The sequence below is a fragment of the Coregonus lavaretus genome (assembly GCF_964263955.1).
Source record: "Coregonus lavaretus genome assembly, chromosome: 30".
Taxonomy (NCBI): domain Eukaryota; kingdom Metazoa; phylum Chordata; class Actinopteri; order Salmoniformes; family Salmonidae; genus Coregonus; species Coregonus lavaretus.
The window spans coordinates 37758053-37778533 of NC_140017.1; the positions used below are offsets into that span (position 1 = coordinate 37758053).

General features: G+C 46.9%; 1 protein-coding gene across 1 annotated transcript in view; it reads right to left on the reverse strand.

Annotated features, from left to right (window-relative positions):
• Positions 1–19989, reverse strand: part of LOC311106096 (ubiquitin carboxyl-terminal hydrolase 32-like) — a 108842-nt gene extending 88853 nt beyond the window's left edge. The window contains exons 1-2 of the mRNA XM_084148404.1: positions 19850–19989; positions 6727–6854 (exon numbers count right to left, since the gene is read on the reverse strand). Coding sequence (XP_084004530.1) covers positions 6727–6854; positions 19850–19907 — 186 coding nt within the window. The 5' untranslated portion in view covers positions 19908–19989. The remainder of the gene's footprint in view (positions 1–6726; positions 6855–19849) is intronic.
• Positions 19990–20481: the final 492 nt, after the last annotated feature.

Here is a 20481-nt window from a genome sequence, read left to right on the forward strand (position 1 = left end):
ATGTAAAAAATAAACGGGATTGCCGAGTGCTGAAGCGCGTAGAAATCATCTGCCCTTAGTTGCAACACTCACTACCGACTTCCAAACTGCCTCTGCAAGCAACGTCAGCACAATAACTGTTAGTCGGGAGCTTCATGAAATGGGTTTCCATGGCCGAGCGGCCGCACACAAGCCTAAGATCACCATGCGCAATGCCAAGCGTCGGCTGGAGTGGTATAAAGCTCGCCGCCATTGGACTCTGGAGCAGTGGAAACGCGTTCTCTGGAGTGATGAATCACGCTTCACCATCTGGAAGTCTGACGGACGAATCTGGGTTTGGCGGATGCCAAGAGAAAGCAACCTGCCCCAATGCATAGTGCCAACTGTAAAGTTTGGTAGTGGAGGAGGAATAATGGTCTGGGGCTGTTTTTCATGGTTCGGGCTAGGCCCCTTAGTTCCAGTGAAGGGAAATCTTAACACTACAGCATATACACTGCTCAAAAAAATAAAGGGAACACTAAAATAACACATCCTAGATCTGAATGAATGAAATAATCGTATTAAATACTTTTTTCTTTACATAGTTGAATGTGCTGACAACAAAATCACACACAAATTATCAATGGAAATCAAATGTATCAACCCATCGAGGTCTGGATTTGGAGTCACCCTCAAAATTAAAGTGGAAAACCACACTACAGGCTGATCCAACTTTGATGTAATGTCCTTAAAACAAGTCAAAATGAGGCTCAGTAGTGTGTGTGGCCTCCACGTGCCTGTATGACCTCCCTACAACGCCTGGGCATGCTCCTGATGAGGTGGCGGATGGTCTCCTGAGGGATCTCCTCCCAGACCTGGACTAAAGCATCCGCCAACTCCTGGACAGTCTGTGGTGCAACGTGGCGTTGGTGGATGGAGCGAGACATGATGTCCCAGATGTGCTCAATTGGATTCAGGTCTGGGGAACGGGCGGGCCAGTCCATAGCATCAATGCCTTCCTCTTGCAGGAACTGCTGACACACTCCAGCCACATGAGGTCTAGCATTGTCTTGCATTAGGAGGAACCCAGGGCCAACCGCACCAGCATATGGTCTCACAAGGGGTCTGAGGATTTCATCTCGGTACCTAATGGCAGTCAGGCTACCTCTGGCGAGCACATGGAGGTCTGTGCGGCCCCCCAAAGAAATGCCACCCCACACCATGACTGACCCACCGCCAAACCGGCCATGCTGGAAGATGTTGCAGGCAGCAGAACGTTCTCCACGGCGTCTCCAGACTCTGTCACATGTGCTCAGTGTGAACCTGCTTTCATCTGTGAAGAGCACAGGGCGCCAGTGGCGAATTTGCCAATCTTGGTGTTCTCTGGCAAATGCCAAACGTCCTGCACGGTGTTGGGCTGTAAGCACAACCCCCACCTGTGGACGTCGGGCCCTCATACCACCCTCATGGAGTCTGTTTCTGACCATTTGAGCAGACACATGCACATTTGTGGCCTGCTGGAGGTCATTTTGCAGGGCTCTGGCAGTGCTCCTCCTGCTCCTCCTTGCACAAAGGCGGAGGTAGCAGTCCTGCTGCTGGGTTGTTGCCCTCCTACGGCCTCCTCCACGTCTCCTGATGTACTGGCCTGTCTCCTGGTAGCGCCTCCATGCTCTGGACACTACGCTGACAGACACAGCAAACCTTCTTGCCACAGCTCGCATTGATGTGCCATCCTGGATGAGCTGCACTACCTGAGCCACTTGTGTGGATTGTAGACTCCGTCTCATGCTACCACTAGAGTGAAAGCACCGCCAGCATTCAAAAGTGACCAAAACATCCGCCAGGAAGCATAGGAACTGAGAAGTGGTCTGTGGTCACCACCTGCAAAACCAGTCCTTTATTGGGGGTGTCTTGCTAATTGCCTATAATTTCCACCTGTTGTCTATTCCATTTGCACAACAGCATGTGAAATGTATTGTCAATCAGTGTTGCTTCTAAGTGGACAGTTTTGATTTCTCATTGTGTTGTTTAAGTGTTCCCTTTATGTTTTTGAGCAGTGTAATTACATTCTAGACAATTCTGTGCTTCCAACTTTGTGGCAACAGTTTGGGGAAGGCCCTTTCCTGTTTCAGCATGACAATACCCTGACCTCAACCCAATCGAACAACTTTGGGATGAATTGGAAAGCCGACTGCGAGCCAGGCCTAATCGCCCACAATCAGTGCCCGACCTCACTAATGCTCGTGGCTGAATCGAAGCAAGTCCCTGCAGCAATGTTCCAACATCTAGTGGAAAGCCTTCCCAGAAGAGTGGAGGCTGTTATAGCAGCAAAGAGGGGACCAACTCCATATTAATGCCCATGATTTTGGAATGAGATGTTCGATGAGCAGGTGTCCACATACTTTTGGTCATGTAGTGTTCATAGGCTTCCTTCATCAGTGTATTGATAATTCATGGATTCACATCATCATTAACAGAACAAAGAGACTCCAGGGAAAATATGACCAAATAACAACGAGGCATGGTGTGAACCTGATGATGATGATGTCTATGGTACACATGTATAGTTTAGACTCCTGATATTCAGTGACGGCGTGGCCCCTAGGACGGCCCTGTGGTCCCACTAATCACAGTGACGGAGTGGCCCCTAGGACGGCCCTGTGGTCCCACTAATCACAGTGACGGAGTGGCCCCTAGGACGGCCCTGTGGTCCCACTAATCACAGTGACGGAGTGGCCCCTAGGAGGGGCCTGCTGTCAGGCCTAGTGATGGACACAGCCTGGGGGTCTCCTACTGCCACTGGCCCTAGAGTCGGTTGCCTTCTGACTGCTGCCTTCTGAGCCCAAACACCACCACTACACTCCTTAGTTACACTTTCAACACACAGCACACACACACACACACGCATCGCCTTTTTGAGAAGCTAGATATATGTTCCACTTTCTCTGACTCACAAGTTGTGAGAAACAAGCATCTAAAAATAAAACCAGCGACGGACGTGGCTGCAGCTCCACTCAGTATAGCAGCAGCCCTTCCCCTGAATCTCTCAGTCTACCACCATGTACAGCTGAGAGGCGGCGCTGTGAATCTGACTCGCTGCCTTCTCGCTGGTAAAAGTCTTAATATAATAAATGTCTGCCTTCCTGAACACTAGATCCCTGTGGGTCCTGGTCAAAAGTAGTGCACTATAAAAAGGGACTGGGGGTGTCATTTGGGACGCCGATTGTTCCTGTAGACTCTGCTGGCAAGACATTAAGCTTTAATGTCCTCCTATAGTAAAGATGCAGAATCTCCTGCTAGCCTATTGATTAAGAATCAAGCTGAAGTGCTCTTTTCAATCCAAATCATTACCCAGGTTTCCTGGGATAGCACAATCCCTCCCGGTTGATAGCTCTGCTGTAGCCGGCCGCAACCGGGAGACAAATGGGGCGGCGCACAATTGGCCCAGCGTCGTCCAGGGTAGGGGAGGGAATGGCCGGCAGGGAGGTAGCTCAGTTGGTAGAGCATGGCGTTTGCAACGCCAGGGTTGTGGGTTCGATTCCCACGGGGGGCCAGTATGAAAATAAAAAAGAATAATGTATGCCAGGGTTCTTCAATTCCGGTCCTGGAGGGCCGAAACACTTCTGTTTTTTATTTATACCTGGTAGTTAATTGCACTCACCTGGTGTCCCAGGTCTGAATTAGCCCCTGATTAGAAGGAGAGAATGAAAAACAGAGGTGTTTCGGCCCTCCAGGACCGGAATTGAAGAACCCTGATGTATGCACTCACTAACTGTAAGTCGCTCTGGATAAGAGCGTCTGCTAAATGACTAAAATGTAAAATGTAATGTTGGAATTAACATGTGGACAAAAAAAGTTGTATTTTTATACTTTTAACTTTGGTTTCTTGTTGCTGAGTGTGTTGATCCAAACATGCGTATTGCTGATCGAAATGTATTTTTCCCTTGACTTACCTAAACAAATAACTGGATTGCGGTTTTGATTGAATATCGCCAAGACTGTTTCAATGGAATGCCACTTCCAAGCCCCAACATGCTGACTACACTGGGGGCGTGCCGTCGCGCGCATGTTGATTTTATCCATCCACACTAGACGTGATCAGGACACGCAGGTTGAAATATCAAAACCAACTCTGAACTGACTATAATAATTTGGGGACAGGTCGAAACACATGAAACATTCATTGCCGTTTAGCTAGCTAGCTAGCTTGCTGTTGCTAGCTAATTTGTCCTGGGATACAAACATTGGGTTGTTATTTTACCTGAAATGCACAAGGTCCTTTTTTTCTGGATCTTTGTAGAATCTGGTCCCATTTTGAGTCACACAAAATCTTGTGTTCTCTACTCCGACAATTAATCCACAGATAAAAGGGGAAACCTTGTTAGTTTCTAGTAATAATAATAATAATAATAAGCCATTTAGCAGACGCTTTTATCCAAAGCGACTTACAGTCATGCGTGCATACATTTTTTTTTTGTTTGTGTATGGGTGGTCCCGGGGATCGAACCCACTACCCTGGCGTTACAAGCGCCATGCTCTACCAGCTGAGTTACCAGCTGAGCCACCTTCAGTCTTCTTCTGTGGACTTTATATGGCGGTTGGCAACCAACTTTAAGGTGCATTACCACCACCAACTGGACTGGAGTGTGGACCTCAGTTCATCTTTCGATCACCCACGTAGGTATATGCTCCTAAAAACCAATGAGGAGATGGGAGAGGCGGGACTTGAGGCGAGTCAAGTGTAAAAAATAGAACCCATTTCTATTTTAGCGCCTGGCTACGCAGACGCTCGTTGACGCGCGCGAGCAGTTTGGATGAAATTATAGAATAACATTTGTACATTTATTTAGCAATGCTCATGCGCGTAACGTGAGCGGTGTGGTCAGCAGGTAAGGGCTGGGTTTTTACAATGGCCAAGCATTTTTTCAATTCCTCAAACAATGTCAACTGCAGAATAGGCCTACGTCAATCCCCTTGACGACTCAGTCACTGCCTTTGACACACACAGTACAAACAAACACACAGAACTAGTGTTTATTCACTGATAAAGTCAGTCAGGTGGCATTTGTGTGTGTGTGTGTGTGTGTGTGTGTGTGTGTGTGTGTGTGTAATTGGGAATAGGCATTTGACAGTATGGCTAACTTCCTTCTGCCTAACTGGACAGAGACCAGAGCAAAAATGGGAAAGTGGAAATAGAAATGTTGAACAACCAACTGGGGAAAAACATTAAACCAGCTAGCTACTGTATAGAACAGGGAACTGGAGAGTCACTGGGGCCAACCTAAGAACACAGCTATAATGGGTGAGTCTCAAATGGCACTCTATCAAAGGTAGTGCACTACATAGGGAATACGGTGCCATTCTCTGGTCTAAAGTAGTGCACTACATAGGGAATACGGTGCCATTCTCTGGTCTAAAGTAGTGCACTACATAGGGAATACGGTGCCATTCTCTGGTCTAAAGTAGTGCATTACATAGGGAATACGGTGCCATTCTCTGGTCTAAAGTAGTGCACTACATAGGGAATACGGTGCCATTCTCTGGTCTAAAGCAGTGCACTACATAGGGAATACGGTGCCATTCTCTGGTCTAAAGCAGTGCACTACATAGGGAATACGGTGCCATTCTCTGGTCTAAAGTAGTGCACTACATAGGGAATACGGTGCCATTCTCTGGTCTAAAGCAGTGCACTACATAGGGAATACGGTGCCATTCTCTGGTCTAAAGTAGTGCACTACATAGGGAATACGGTGCCATTCTCTGGTCTAAAGTAGTGCACTACATAGGGAATACGGTGCCATTTGAGATGCAAAAAATGACTGAGGGTCAATCTCAATAGGCTGAAAGCATGTCCACTCCGGGTTGAAGTAGCCTCAAGGAATGGATCTAGGACCCAATGTCATCTAATGTCATCTAATGTCAATCTAATGTTATGTCCTGTCATCTCATGCCAATGTAACGTCCTGTCATCTCATGCCAATGTAACGTCCTGTCATCTCATGCCAATGTAACGTCCTGTCATCTCATGCCAATGTAACGTCCTGTCATCTCATGCCAATGTAACGTCCTGTCATCTCATGCCAATGTAACGTCCTGTCATCTCATGCCAATGTAACGTCCTGTCATCTCATGCCAATGTAACGTCCTGTCATCTCATGCCAATGTAACGTCCTGTCATCTCATGCCAATGTAACGTCATGCAGATGCTTGTGAAGTAAAACAGGGGACATTTTGAAGCCCATGTCTAAGGGATATGCTCTGTAGTTCTAATGAGCTAAATCACTAGGCCTAGGTCTGTTTTCTCCCAAGAACCTCATTATCTAAAAACATTTTTCATTCAAATAAGGGATGGATTCATCTGGACTATAGGGGTGGGGAGGTGAAAGGATTCATCTGGACTATAGGGGTGAGAGGATTCATCTGGACTGTAGGGGTGGGGAGGTGAAAGGATTCATCTGGACTGTAGGGGTGTGGAGGTGAAAGGATTCATCTGGACTATAGGGGTGGGGAGGTGAGAGGATTCATCTGGACTATAGGGGTGGGGGGGTGAGAGGATTCATCTGGACTATAGGGGTGGGGAGGTGAGAGGATTCATCTGGACTGTAGGGGTGGGGAGGTGAGAGGATTCATCTGGACTATAGGGGTGGGGGGGTGAAAGGATTCATCTGGACTGTAGGGGTGGGGAGGTGAGAGGGACAGTCATATCCCAATTTCCTATCAGGTTGTGTCTGAAATGTGTGTGTGTGTTCTGGGTCCCAGGGGACGTACCTCTGCAACCTTCGGAGGGACCCCATCTCCCAGTACCTCTCTGTAGAAGCACTGTTGGGCCATGTAGTAGGACAGGCCGCTGGTCCTCTTAAAGGCATCCTTCAGCCGCTTCAACTCCACATCAGTTACTACAGAGAGAAGGGGGGAGAGGGAAGGAGAGCGAGAGAGAGCGAGAGAGAGAGAGAGAGCGAGAGAGCGAGAGAGCGGCAGAGGAAGAGACGATGAGATACATTTAATAGGGTTCATTAACATCAGGTTAAAGACTAAGGTGTCCTAACATCAGGTTAAAGACTAAGGTGTCCTAACATCAGGTTAAAGACTAAGGTGTCCTAACATCAGGTTAAAGACTAAGGTGTCCTAACATCAGGTTAAAGACTAAGGTGTCCTAACATCAGGTTAAAGACTAAGGTGTCCTAACATCAGGTTAAAGACTAAGGTGTCCTAACATCAGGTTAAAGACTAAGGTGTCCTAACATCAGGTTAAAGACTAAGGTGTCCTAACATCAGGTTAAAGACTAAGGTGTCCTAACATCAGGTTAAAGACTAAGGTGTCCTAACATCAGGTTAAAGACTAAGGTGTCCTAACATCAGGTTAAAGACTAAGGTGTCCTAACATCAGGTTGAAGACTAAGGTGTCCTAACATCAGGTTAAAGACTAAGGTGTCCTAACATCAGGTTAAAGACTAAGGTGTCCTAACATCAGGTTAAAGACTAAGGTGTCCTAACATCAGGTTAAAGACTAAGGTGTCCTAACATCAGGTTAAAGACTAAGGTGTCCTAACATCAGGTTAAAGACTAAGGTGTCCTAACATCAGGTTAAAGACTAAGGTGTCCTAACATCAGGTTAAAGACTAAGGTGTCCTAACATCAGGTTAAAGACTAAGGTGTCCTAACATCAGGTTAAAGACTAAGGTGTCCTAACATCAGGTTAAAGACTAAGGTGTCCTAACATCAGGTTAAAGACTAAGGTGTCCTAACATCAGGTTAAAGACTAAGGTGTCCTAACATCAGGATAAAGACAAAGAGAATTTGGGGACAATAAGCTGATCCTATGTGTCGCATCCCAAATAGTTCCCTATTTCCTAGTGCACTACTGTTAACCAGAGCCCTAGGGAATAGGGTGCCAACTAACTAACAACTAGGCCACATCCTATCCTCTGCTATGGCGAGAAGGCAGGTTTCACTTTGACTAGTGAAAGTGATTAACATTACATTTTAGTCATTTAGCAGACGCTCTTATCCAGAGCGACTTACAGTTAGTGAATACATATTTTTTTATACTGGCCCCCCGTGGGAAACGAACCCACAACCCTGGCGTTGCAAACGCCATGCTCTATCAACTGAGCTACATCCCTGCCGGCCATTCCCTCCCCTACCCTGGACGACGCTGGGCCAATTGTGCGCCGCCCATGAGTCTCCCAGTCGCGGCCGGCTGTGAAGGTGATTAACATGTGAAGGTGATTAACATGTGAAGGTGATTAACATGTGAAGGTGATTAACATGTGAAGGTGATTAACATGTGAAGGTGCCAGCTGAAGAAAGGATGCACACAAGATATTCAGCCACTTGGAGTAGAACGAAATGAAACATCAATAGAAATTAAACTTTATCTTTAAAAGACGTGTTTCAGTGTGAAAGCCCACACCTGGGTTGTTTCAGTATGAAAGCCCACACCTGGGTTGTTTCAGTATGAAAGCCCACACCAGGGGTTGTTTCAGTGTGAAAGCCCACACCAGGGGTTGTTTCAGTATGAAAGCCCACACCTGGGTTGTTTCAGTTTGAAAGCCCACACCTGGGTTGTTTCAGTATGAAAGCCCACACCTGGGTTGTTTCAGTATGAAAGCCCACACCTGGGTTGTTTCAGTGTGAAAGCCCACACCTGGGTTGTTTCAGTGTGAAAGCCCACACCTGGGTTGCTTCGTCAGCCATTTGGAGCTAGGCTACTCACCATTCAGAACTCCCTCCCTCAGCTGTCAATCTGTTAGGCCACTGCCTTCATTTAAAAGGCTAATAACAGGTGTTACCATGGGATGTGTGGATCTCTCCCTCTCTCTCAGGGGTCAATTAAACAAGTGTTTTTTTTGTGTGTTTTTTTTGGGGGGGGGGGGGGGGGGGGGTCATTTATTCACACAGACAAGCGCAGCCTCAGCATGTTACAGACTATCTGCTGCTGTAGAAGGATGTGGTTATTTAAACAGATGCAGAAAGAGCCGGGAGACGGAGAGAAATGGCTTGCTTGCTAGCTCGGGGTTACAGCGGGGAATTGAAATACAGGAATAATTTTGCCGACTGATGATCGTTCCCTCCCTGGATGGAAAAACAAAAACAAATTTAAAAAACAAAAACGAATTAAAAAAGCAACAGCCTCAAAGTCAAAGGGATGTTTATAAATCTGGGACTGGAAGGAGGAAAAGCGTGTCGCTCATATTAAAATGGGTGGATGTGTGAGTGTGACCCAGTGTTGCAGCATGGTAGGAATACTGGCTGGGTAATTCTGTTCTTGTAGGTTGAAATGCTAATAGAAAAGTCAGTAGGTAGAGAGAACCATAATGTGTAAGACATAGTCCTGAATATGTGGTCCTCTGTAGCTCAGCTGGTAGAGCACGGCGCTTGTAACGCCATGGTAGTGGGTTCGATCCCCGGGACCACCCATACACAAAAATGTATGCACGCATGACTGTAAGTCGCTTTGGATAAAAGCGTCTGCTAAATGGCATATTATTATTATTATTATTATCATCATGGTCTAACCTATACTAAATGCATGGTGATGGGAGACAGGTAGTACTGCAGGCTGGGTTTATCTTCTCCTCTGCTGACAAGTGATGACAGTATAATCCAAGCCTACCGTTCACAGCCGAGAATTTCAACGGTGTAAGAAACCTACAAATAACGCGTGGTGGAAAACCATTTGAACTGGTTTGAAGAGCACACAGAGAGCGAGCCTCTTGACATTACAGCACTTTGAAATGACAGCCGCTTGAAAATCAATTGGCTGCTTCAGCCTTCAACATGCCCTCAATTAACGCCAGCTTTGTCTCTGAAACTGGAAGGATAGACAACTTCAGAGGAAAGGGGTGGATGTCGGGGTTGTTTGGGATTCTACCGAGCTGCTCTAGCATTCTACAAGCAACCGTGTTCCAAACACTATCATCTTGAATTCTGAGAGGAGGAACTTCCTCTATACAAACCTAGGAAGATAAATGCTAAATGCTCATTCAAGTTGCTGCTAGTGGCACCTGGCTCTGTGTGTGTGTGTGTGTGTGTGTGTGTGTGTGTGAGTGTGTGAGTGTGTGAGTGTGTGTGTGTGTGTGTGTGCGTGTGTGTGTGTGTGTGTGTGTGAGTGAGCGATAAATAACAATGGATCCACACGTCCGGTCAGGTTTAAGAGCTCATTATCTTGCCCTGTATTCAGAGCACCTTCACCCCGCTGAACCCCGCGGCTGTGAGCTCGCTGCTCGCTCGATCTTGACAGCGACGCGGCTTTTAATGAATGGACTCCCAGCAAGAGCCTGTGTCAGCCACACCGCTGACAGTTAGATCCATGGCAACGCAGTCAATCATGATGAAGCAGTGTAGTGCCCGTTGCCGAGGAGGGGAGGAACTGGAACGAGGCAGGGCAGGGCAGGGCATCGACAATGTAACTATGTTACATATTCCAAGATGGCGTAGTAGTGCAGTTGTGTTTTTATCGTCTGTCTGTAAATAGCCTGTAAATACCCTATTTTTTCATACATATTTCCCTATCAGACTTTTCATCCTTCTACAAGATATACTTTCCTGCAACCCGCCTCACTCAATGTGGAACGGATTCTATTATTGACTTACCTTGACTTACCTTTATCTAGAATCTAGAATCTCCAGTTGAAACTAGCTAGCCAGCTAACTAGCTACTTGCTATTTGCTATTAGCCACAGCTAGCGGTGTTTCACCCAGAACATTTGATTTTTTTCTGCGGGATTAATTTTAATCACTGGACATTGATCACCGGATATTCGGCCAGTCTGCACAGCGCGTTATCGACCCAGAACATATCAGTTTTTCCGCCGGAATCACTGAATCACTGGACCTTTAACTCCGGATTCATCGCTACCAGCTAGCTACCACCAGCCAGCTACAACAAAACGGACGCTGTGGTCTGGCTAATCATCTGTCAACCGGACGGGACCACCTGGTGTTGACACGGAGCCCCGCCGATCCTACACGACTGGTCTGCCGACGAAATCGTCTGATGTGGTTACGACGTTAACCACGAAGATTCCATCCATCTGATAGCCCTGGCCCGCTAGCACACGCTAGCCGTGGCCTCTTACTAGTGCTTCACCACCGGACCTTATGATAACTCAGCTATACAGCTGATATCTGCTGGACTGTTCCTTTTTACGGTACTACATCCTGTTTATGTTTAGCCTCAGCCCAAACATGGTTAGTTTATTGTTGTTTCGGTTATTTCTAATTGTACTATATCACTGTAGACCCCCCAGCCTAGCTAAACCTGCCTTAGATAGCTCATTTGCACCTCCCCCTATACACGCGGAGACCGACACAATTGATGACTCTAGCGATGCTATCTCTTTCATTGTTACCCAATGCTTAGGGTTACCTCCACTTTACTCATATCCTTCCATATCCTTGTCTGTACATAATGCCCTGAATCTTTTCTATAACACCCGGAAATCTGCCCCCTTTATTCTATGTACCCAACGCACTAGAAGACCAGTTCTTAAAGCCTTTAGCCGTATCCTTATTCTAGTCCTCCTCTGTTCCTCTGGTGATGTAGAGGCTAACCCAGGCCCTGCAGCCCTCAGTATCACTCCTACTCCCCAGGCGCTATCATTTGATGACTTCTGTAATCGCAAAAGTCTTGGTTTCTTGCACATAAATATCAGAAGTCTACTTCCTAAGTTTGAGTTATTCACTGCGTTAGCACACTCTGCCAACCCTGATGTTCTAGCAGTGTCTGAATCCTGGCTCAGGAAGGCCACCAAAAATTCTGAAATTTCCATCCCCAACTATAACATTTTCCGTCTAGATAGAACTGCCAAAGGGGGTGGAGTTGCAATCTACTGTAGAGATAGCCTGCAGAGCTCTATCATACTATCCAGGTCTGTGCCCAAACAGTTTGAGCTTTTACTTCTAAAAATCCACCTTTCCAGAAATAAGTCTCTCACTGTTGCCGCTTGCTACAGACCCCCCTCAGCCCCCAGCTGTGCCCTGGACACCATATGTGAATTGATTGCCCCCCATTTATCCTCAGAGTTTGTACTGCTTGGTGACCTAAATTGGGATATGCTTAATACCCCAGCCATCCTACAATCCAAGCTAGATGCCCTCAACCTCACGCAAATTATCAACGAACCTACCAGGTACAACCCTAAATCCGTAAACATGGGTACCCTCATAGATATCATCCTGACTAACATACCCTCTAAATACACCTCAGCTGTCTTCAACCAGGATCTCAGCGATCACTGCCTTATTGCCTGCGTCCGTAACGGGTCCGCGGTCAAACGACCACCCCTCATCACTGTCAAACGCTCCCTAAAACACTTTAGCGAGGAGGCCTTCCTAATTGACCTGGCCCAGGTATCCTGGATGGATATAGATCTCATTCCGTCAGTAGAGGATGCCTGGTTGTTCCTTAAAAGTAATTTCCTCTCAATCTTAAATAAACATGCCCCATTCAAAAAATACAGAACTAAGAACCGATATAGCCCCTGGTTCTCCTCAGACTTGACTGCCCTTGACCAGCACAAAAACATCCTGTGGCGTACAGCATTAGCATCAAATAGCCCCCGCGATATGCAACTTTTCAGGGACGTTAGGAACCAATATACACAAGCAGTCAGGAAAGCAAAGGCTAACTTTTTCAAACAGAAATGTGCATCCTGTAGCACTAACTCCAAAAAGTTTTGGGACACTGTAAAGTCCATGGAGAATAAGAGCACTTCCTCCCAGCTGCCCACTGCACTGAGGCTAGGAAACACTATCACCACCGATAAATCTACAATAATCGAGAATTTCAACAAGCATTTTGCTACAGCTGGCCATGCTTTCCATCTGGCTACCACTAACCCGGCCACCAACTCTGCACCCTCTGCTGCAACTTGCCCATGCCCCCCCCGCTTCTCCTTCACACAAATTCAGACAGCTGATGTTTTGAAAGCGCTGCAAAATCTGGACCCCTACAAATCAGCTGGGCTAGACAATCTGGACCCTTTCTTTCTAAAACTAGCCGCCGAAATTGTCGCTACTCCTATTACTAGTCTGTTCAACCTCTCTTTCATAACGTCTGAGATCCCCAGAGATTGGAAAGCTGCCGCGGTCATCCCCCTCTTCAAAGGGGGTGACACTCTAGATCCAAATTGCTACAGACCTATATCCATCCTGCCCTGCCTTTCGAAAGTATTCGAAAGCCAAGTTAACAAACAGATAATCGACCATTTCGAATACCACCGTACCTTCTCCGCTATGCAATCCGGTTTCCGAGCTGGTCACGGGTGCACTTCAGCCACGCTCAAGGTCCTAAACGATATTATAACCGCGATTGATAATAGACAGTACTGTGCAGCCGTCTTCATCGACCTGGCCAAGGCTTTCGACTCTGTCAACCACCGCATTCTTATTGGCAGACTAAATAGCCTTGGTTTCTCAAATGACTGCCTCGCCTGGTTCACCAACTACTTCTCAGATAGAGTTCAGTGTGTCAAATCGGAGGGCCTGTTGTCTGGACCTATGGCAGTCTCTATGGGGGTGCCACAGGGTTCAATTCTTGGGCCGACACTTTTCTCCGTGTATATCAATGATGTCGCTCTTGCTGCTGGTGACTCTCAGATCCACCTCTACGCAGACGACACCATTTTGTATACATCTGGCCCTTCATTGGACACTGTGTTAACAAACCTCCAAACGAGCTTCAATGCCATACAACAATCCTTCAGTAGCCTCCAACTGCTCTTAAACACTAGTAAAACTAAATGCATGCTTTTCAATCGAACGCTGCTGGCACCCGCCCACCCGACTAGAATCACCACTCTCGACGGGTCTGACCTAGAGTATGTGGACAACTACAAATACCTAGGTGTCTGGTTAGACTGTAAACTCAACTTCCAGACTCACATAAAGAATCTCCAATCCAAAGTTAAATCTAGAATCGGCTTCCTATTTCGCAACAAAGCCTCCTTCACTCATGCTGCCAAACATGCCCTCGTAAAACTGACTATCCTACCGATCCTTGACTTCGGCGATGTCATTTACAAAATAGCCTCCAACACTCTACTCAGCAAATTGGATGTAGTCTATCACAGTGCCATCCGTTTTGTCTCCAAAGCCCCATACACTACCCACCACTGTGACCTGTACGCTCTTGTTGGCTGGTCCTCACTACATGTTCGTCGTCAAACCCACTGGCTCCAGGCCATCTATAAATCACTGCTAGGCAAATCCCCGCCTTATCTTAGCTCATTGGTCACCATAGCAGCACCCACCCGTAGTCTGCGCTCCAGCAGGTATATCTCACTGGTCATTCCCAAAGCCAACACCTCCTTTGGCCGCCATTCCTTCCAGTTCTCTGCTGCCAATGACTGGAACGAATTGCAAAAATCTCTGAAGCTGGAGACTCTTATCTCCCTCAATAAATTTAAGCATCAGTTGTCAGAGCACCTTACCGATCACTGCACCTGTACACAGCCCATCTGAAATTAGCCCACCCAACTACCTCATCCCTATATTGTTATTTATTTTGCTCTTTTGCACACCAGTATCTCTATTTGCACATAATCTCTTGCACATCTAGCATTCCAGTGTTAATACTATTGTAATTATTCTGCACTATAGCCTATTTATTGCCTTACCTCCATAACTTGCTACATTTGCACACACTGTATATATATTTTCTGTTGTATTTCTGACTTTATGTTTTTTACCCCATATGTAACTCTGTGTTGTTGTTTTTTTTATTGCACTACTATGCTTTATCTTGGCCAGGTCGCAGTTGTAAATGAGAACCTGTTCTCAACTGGCTTACCTGGTTAAATAAAGGTGAAATAAAAAATAAAAAAATATGTTTAGTTCAATGATTAGGCTACGCCCCAACCAAACTTTGGTTTCCCCCTTACTGTCTGAGAGGATTTGAATTGGACATTTTGAGAGGCTAAGGGTATTGCTTTTGTGGCTTTCGCACTCATTCTGTATATGAAAACCTTTCCTCCCTCTAGATGATATTAAAAACAGGCCCAACTGACCCAGGAACACTCATTACATTTCTCGACCTATCAGATTGGTGGTTAATCAATACAGACCTATGACTTTGCTAAATAATAAATAGTCAAATGGTTCCAGATAGATTAACAAATAAGCAAGGAAGCAGTCCCCGTTGTGGCTAACACTACTGGTATTGCTGCCATGGTGTGACGGAATGGTTGTATTCTGGGCCACATTAACTGCAGTGGATCACCATTCATTACATATACACAGACACACACACAAACACCCACATACACATACACCCACACAAACAAACACCCACATACATATACACAGACACACACGTCATGCTCCCTAGTGAAAGTGCCACAGAGAGAGGATGACACTGGTACCCCCAAAGCCACTCAATCAAGCCTGGCTGGCTATATCCTGAAATAACACAGGCCTGGTTAGCTATATCCTGAAATAACACAGGCCTGGCTGGCTATATCCTGAAATAACACAGGCCTGGCTGTCTATATCCTGAAATAACACAGGCCTGGCTGGCTATATCCTGAAATAACACAGGCCTGGCTGGCTATATCCTGAAATAACACAGGCCTGGCTGGCTATATCCTGAAATAACACAGGCCTGGCTGGCTATATCCTGAAATAACACAGGCCTGGCTGGCTATATCCTGAAATAACACAGGCCTGGCTGGCTATATCCTGAAATAACACAGGCCTGGTGTCACGTCTCCTCCCGTTGCTCCCCTCCAGCGCTCTGATCCGCCGGTCTACTGAGACACCAGTCTGAGCGCACCACCTCGGCAAACACAGGAATGGAAACCCAACGCACCCTAATCACCTCCAGCGCACCTGCACCTCATCATCTCATCACCACCCCTATATAGCCCAGCGTTCCCTACTCCACCTTCCTCGCTCGGATCAGGGCGGTGTTTGATCATCCCACGGAGGGAAAGGACGGGGGGTGAGCGTCTCCTCCGGCTACAACAGAGAGAGGGGCCAGCGTCCGAGTACGCTCTGAGCTTTCGCACGGTGGCGGCATCTTCCGGATGGAATGAGCATGCTCTGCGCACGGCCTTCAGGAGAGGCTTACGGGAGGACGTTAAGACGGAACTCGCATGTCGGGACGACGAGATGGACCTTGATACCCTCATCACCACGTCCATCCGTCTTGACGACATGTTGAGCGAGAGGCGGCGTTCCCAACACCTCCCGGAGCCTCGACGCTCACCCCATCAGCGCTATGGAAGCCGCCCTGCCTCTGAGTCCTCCCATGGAGGTGGGCAGCACCCCCTACACCACCACGGACCACAGATCTCCTGGCGGCTCCCTATCTAGGCGGTATGACTCCCGTAGCCGCTCCGTGAGTGTTACGTCATCTCCTATCACAAAACCTTTGTTTTTAGTTCCCATAACGGTGACTGGTTATTCCTTCTCTTCCATTTCTACTGCAATGATAGATTCCGGATCAGCGGGGAACCTTATAGATAGGGAGCTGGTCTCTGAATGGGGGTTTTCCACTGTGCCACTGCCTTCTCGGCTACACGTCACCTCGCTGGACAATAAACCACTTGGATCAGGCACCATTACGCACGTCACTCTCCCCATCACCATCACCATTCCCACACTACCGGAGCACCACGAGGAGCTGTCATTCCACATCGTCACGTCACCCCTTCCACCGGATCTTCTTGGGATTGCCCTGGCTCAGACTACACAACTCCACTATCAATTGGATCACCAAGAGGATCACAGCCTGGTCCAACTCATGCCGGAAGACCTGCCTGCCGGTGGTTTGTTGTTCCACGTCAGTGGAGAGTCCGGAGTCCGCCCTCCAGCCCAACATTCCACGTGAGTACTCAGATCTCTCCGATGTCTTCTCTTCATTAAAGGCTAAGTGTCTCCCTCCTCACAGGCCCTGGGACTGCACCATTGACCTGCTGGAGGGACAACACCCCCCGAAGAGTCGCATTTACCCCCTTTCCATGGCGGAGACTGAGGCCATGGAGAAGAAGTATGTGGCGGAGACCCTGAAACAGGGGTTCACAGCCTGTTGGTGAAGGGGGAGAAATGTGAATTCCACCCACAAGCCATCTCCTTCCTGGGATACAGGATCAGTCCTCAGGGGGTGTTCATGGAAAGAGCGAAGGCGGACGCCGTCAGGTCATGGCCAGTCCTCACCACCATCAAGGGGCCTACAGAGCTTCCTGGGCTTCGCCAATTTCTACCGGCGTTTCATCAGGTCCTTCAGCTCCATAGCCGCCCCACTCAACTATCTCCTTAAGGGTGGGCCTCAGAAGCTGACCTGGAACCCTGAGGCTGACGCTGCCTTCAAGAGACTGAAGGAGAGGTTCACATTTCACCACAGCGCCCATCCTAAAACATCCCCACTGTAGGAAAAACTCAACCAGTAGTAGTGTCTGTCTGGCTCAGCATGCAAATACACGGTTCAGGAGACATTACATTTCTGACTTTAGGTAGCGCTCCAGGAAAACAGTGCTTCATGATCTGGGAGTCAAGGACTAAGGGTGAGGCCCGACTGGCCTGTTGATTTGATCCGTAACCGTGATTTCTAATGCTTTCTCAATGGGAGTCGTACGTTGACGGTCAGCGGCGATGATGCGTCCATATCCATACTATCTCGCAGACAAAGTTCAGATGAGTTGAACTTTTGACTGGCTGACCGATACATAATCATCCGTTTAGCCAATTAGAAGAGGGCCTAAATTAATTTGACAGACCCCTAAATATACATTACCATACGAGGTCACAGTGACGGACCCCTAAATGCACATTACCATACGAGGTCACAGTAACAGAACCCTAAACTCACATTATCCTACGAGGTCACACAGCGACAGACCCCTAAACATACATTACCATACGAGGTCACACAGTGACAGACCCCTAAATGCACATTACCATACGAGGTCACACCGTGACAGGCCCCTAAAGTACATTACCATACGAGGTCACACAGTGACAGACCCCTAAACGCACATTACCATACGAAGTCACACAGTGACAGACCCCTAAATGCACATTACCATACGAGGTCACACCGTGACAGACCCCTAAAGTACATTACCATACGAGGTCACACAGTGACAGACCCCTAAACGCACATTACCATACGAAGTCACACAGTGACAGACCCCTAAATGTACATTACCATACGAGGTCACACAGTGACAGACCCCTAAACGCACATTACCATACGAAGTCACACAGTGACAGACCCCTAAACGCACATTACCATACGAAGTCACACAGTGACAGACCCCTAAACGCACATTACCATACGAAGTCACACAGTGACAGACCCCTAAATGCACATTACCATACGAGGTCACACAGTGACAGACCCCTAAAGCACATTACCATACGAGGTCACACAGTGACAGACCCCTAAATGCACATTACCATACGAGGTCACACAGTGACAGACCCCTAAATCTACATTACCATATGAAGTCACACAGTGACAGACCCCTAAACGCACATTACCATACGAGGTCACACCGTGACAGACCCCTAAATCTACATTACCATACGAGGTCACACAGTGACAGACCCCTAAATCTACATTACCATATGAAGTCACACAGTGACAGAACCCTAAATCTACATTACCATACGAGGTCACACAGTGACAGAACCCTAAATCTACATTACCATATGAAGTCACACAGTGACAGACCCCTAAATCTACATTACCATACGAGGTCACACAGTGACAGAACCCTAAATGTAACACATTTTAGATCAGCAATCCTGACAGGCAAAGTTCAGTTGTTACAACTGCAGGAACCAAAGTACAGCAAGTATCAGGTAATTATATTATATTTTCAAGTGCTTCACGATAAATATTTCACCCGAGTCTTGCATCACTGAAACAATTAACAGATGGATATGCAGAATTATAAATTGATTCAATATTTCTCCTAAACATTTTGGCTGGTACGAGGCTACATCTATCCGGTCTAACCTCTGCCATTGTGATAATTGACTCAGCACTAGGCATAGCAATACAAGAACACAGTAAATAATATCTCCTCTGAAGAGAGAAATGCATCCAGTCGGCATAGCATAAGAACACATTATGCTTTCTCTCTATCTACCGATTGGCTCAAAAACTGTCAAAAAATTAATAATAAAAAAGGTAACTAATGAACTCATACAGTAGACTAGATGGGTTATGTTATGAGATCTAGCAGACACAAGTAATTAATGTTAGCTTGGTTATTCACAGATCAAGCTTGTTATTTACATTTACATTTTAGTCATTTAGCAGACGCTCTTATCCAGAGCGACTTACAGTTAGTGCATACATTTTTATATATATATATTTTTTTTCATACTGGCCCCCCATGGGAATCGAACCCACAACCCTGGCGTTGCAAACGCCATGCTCTACCAACTGAGCTACCCTGGACGACGCTCTGCTTGTTAATGTGGGCAGCGCCTGATTGTATCACTGATAAACATTCACCTAGTTACCGTTTTTGACCCAGAGCGACCTTTCCAACATAATCATAAATATTGTGTGGCCTTAGCTATACACACACACCATTGTTAAACTTAGGTTTTGGTTCAATGTCTTGATTCCAGCCAGCAGTTGGTTTTGAAACACTTGACAGAGACACCGACAGCTAGCTACTGTTCACTAGCTTTAATTGTCAATGTGTAGAAAGTGATATTTAGCAACACAGCGCAGCTCCCCACACAACTTTGCAGTGCACATGCCATGGCATGAGAACGTAAGTTCAACCGTCTTTGCATGACACTCTCGTATGTGGTTAATTGGACAAGACTAGACAACCCGTCGCTAGCGGCTAGCTAGTTAGCTAGCTACAGTAACGTTTTAACTAAACTAATATGGTGAAGGATTAAAAAGATAGCACACGCTTACCTCTTTTGACGGCCTCGTCATACGAAAGGAAACCTATCCTTGACTCCTTGGCACCCATGTTGCCCTCATTTCACTACGATGTGAGAAAAATAAACGTTGAGTGTACGAACGGCGCCTGTTGCGAAAATCCGTTACCTGCACTGGGCTCAGCTGTGTTTTCACCGAACGACGCCGCTCCTCGCGGACGCTTTGCTTTGGTCACATGACTGGAGTTCCATGGGTCATCTGATTGGGCGGACGCTTTGCTTTGGTCACATGACTGGAGTTCCATGGGTCATCTGATTGGGCGGACGCTTTGCTTTGGTCACGTGACTGGAGTTCCATGGGTCATCTGATTGGTTGGCATGACATGGTTGTGCGATGCACATTAGGTATTTCTACAGTCTATGGAGTGAAAGCATGAGGTGAACAAAATACAGCCAGTTTTCAGATGCTGTTACAATTACGTAGCGCAGTACCCCACCCATTTGCAAAGCTATGTTGCCGAATCGTCTCACACAATGAAACAGTTTTGGGTCTGTTTACTATTTTACGCTACCATTTTGTAAAACTGTCAATGTTGTCCTTGTCGCTGGCTCCCTCATGTGGATATAGTTCAAAAAGGTTTCATCATAAAGTTTGCAGAATTTGCA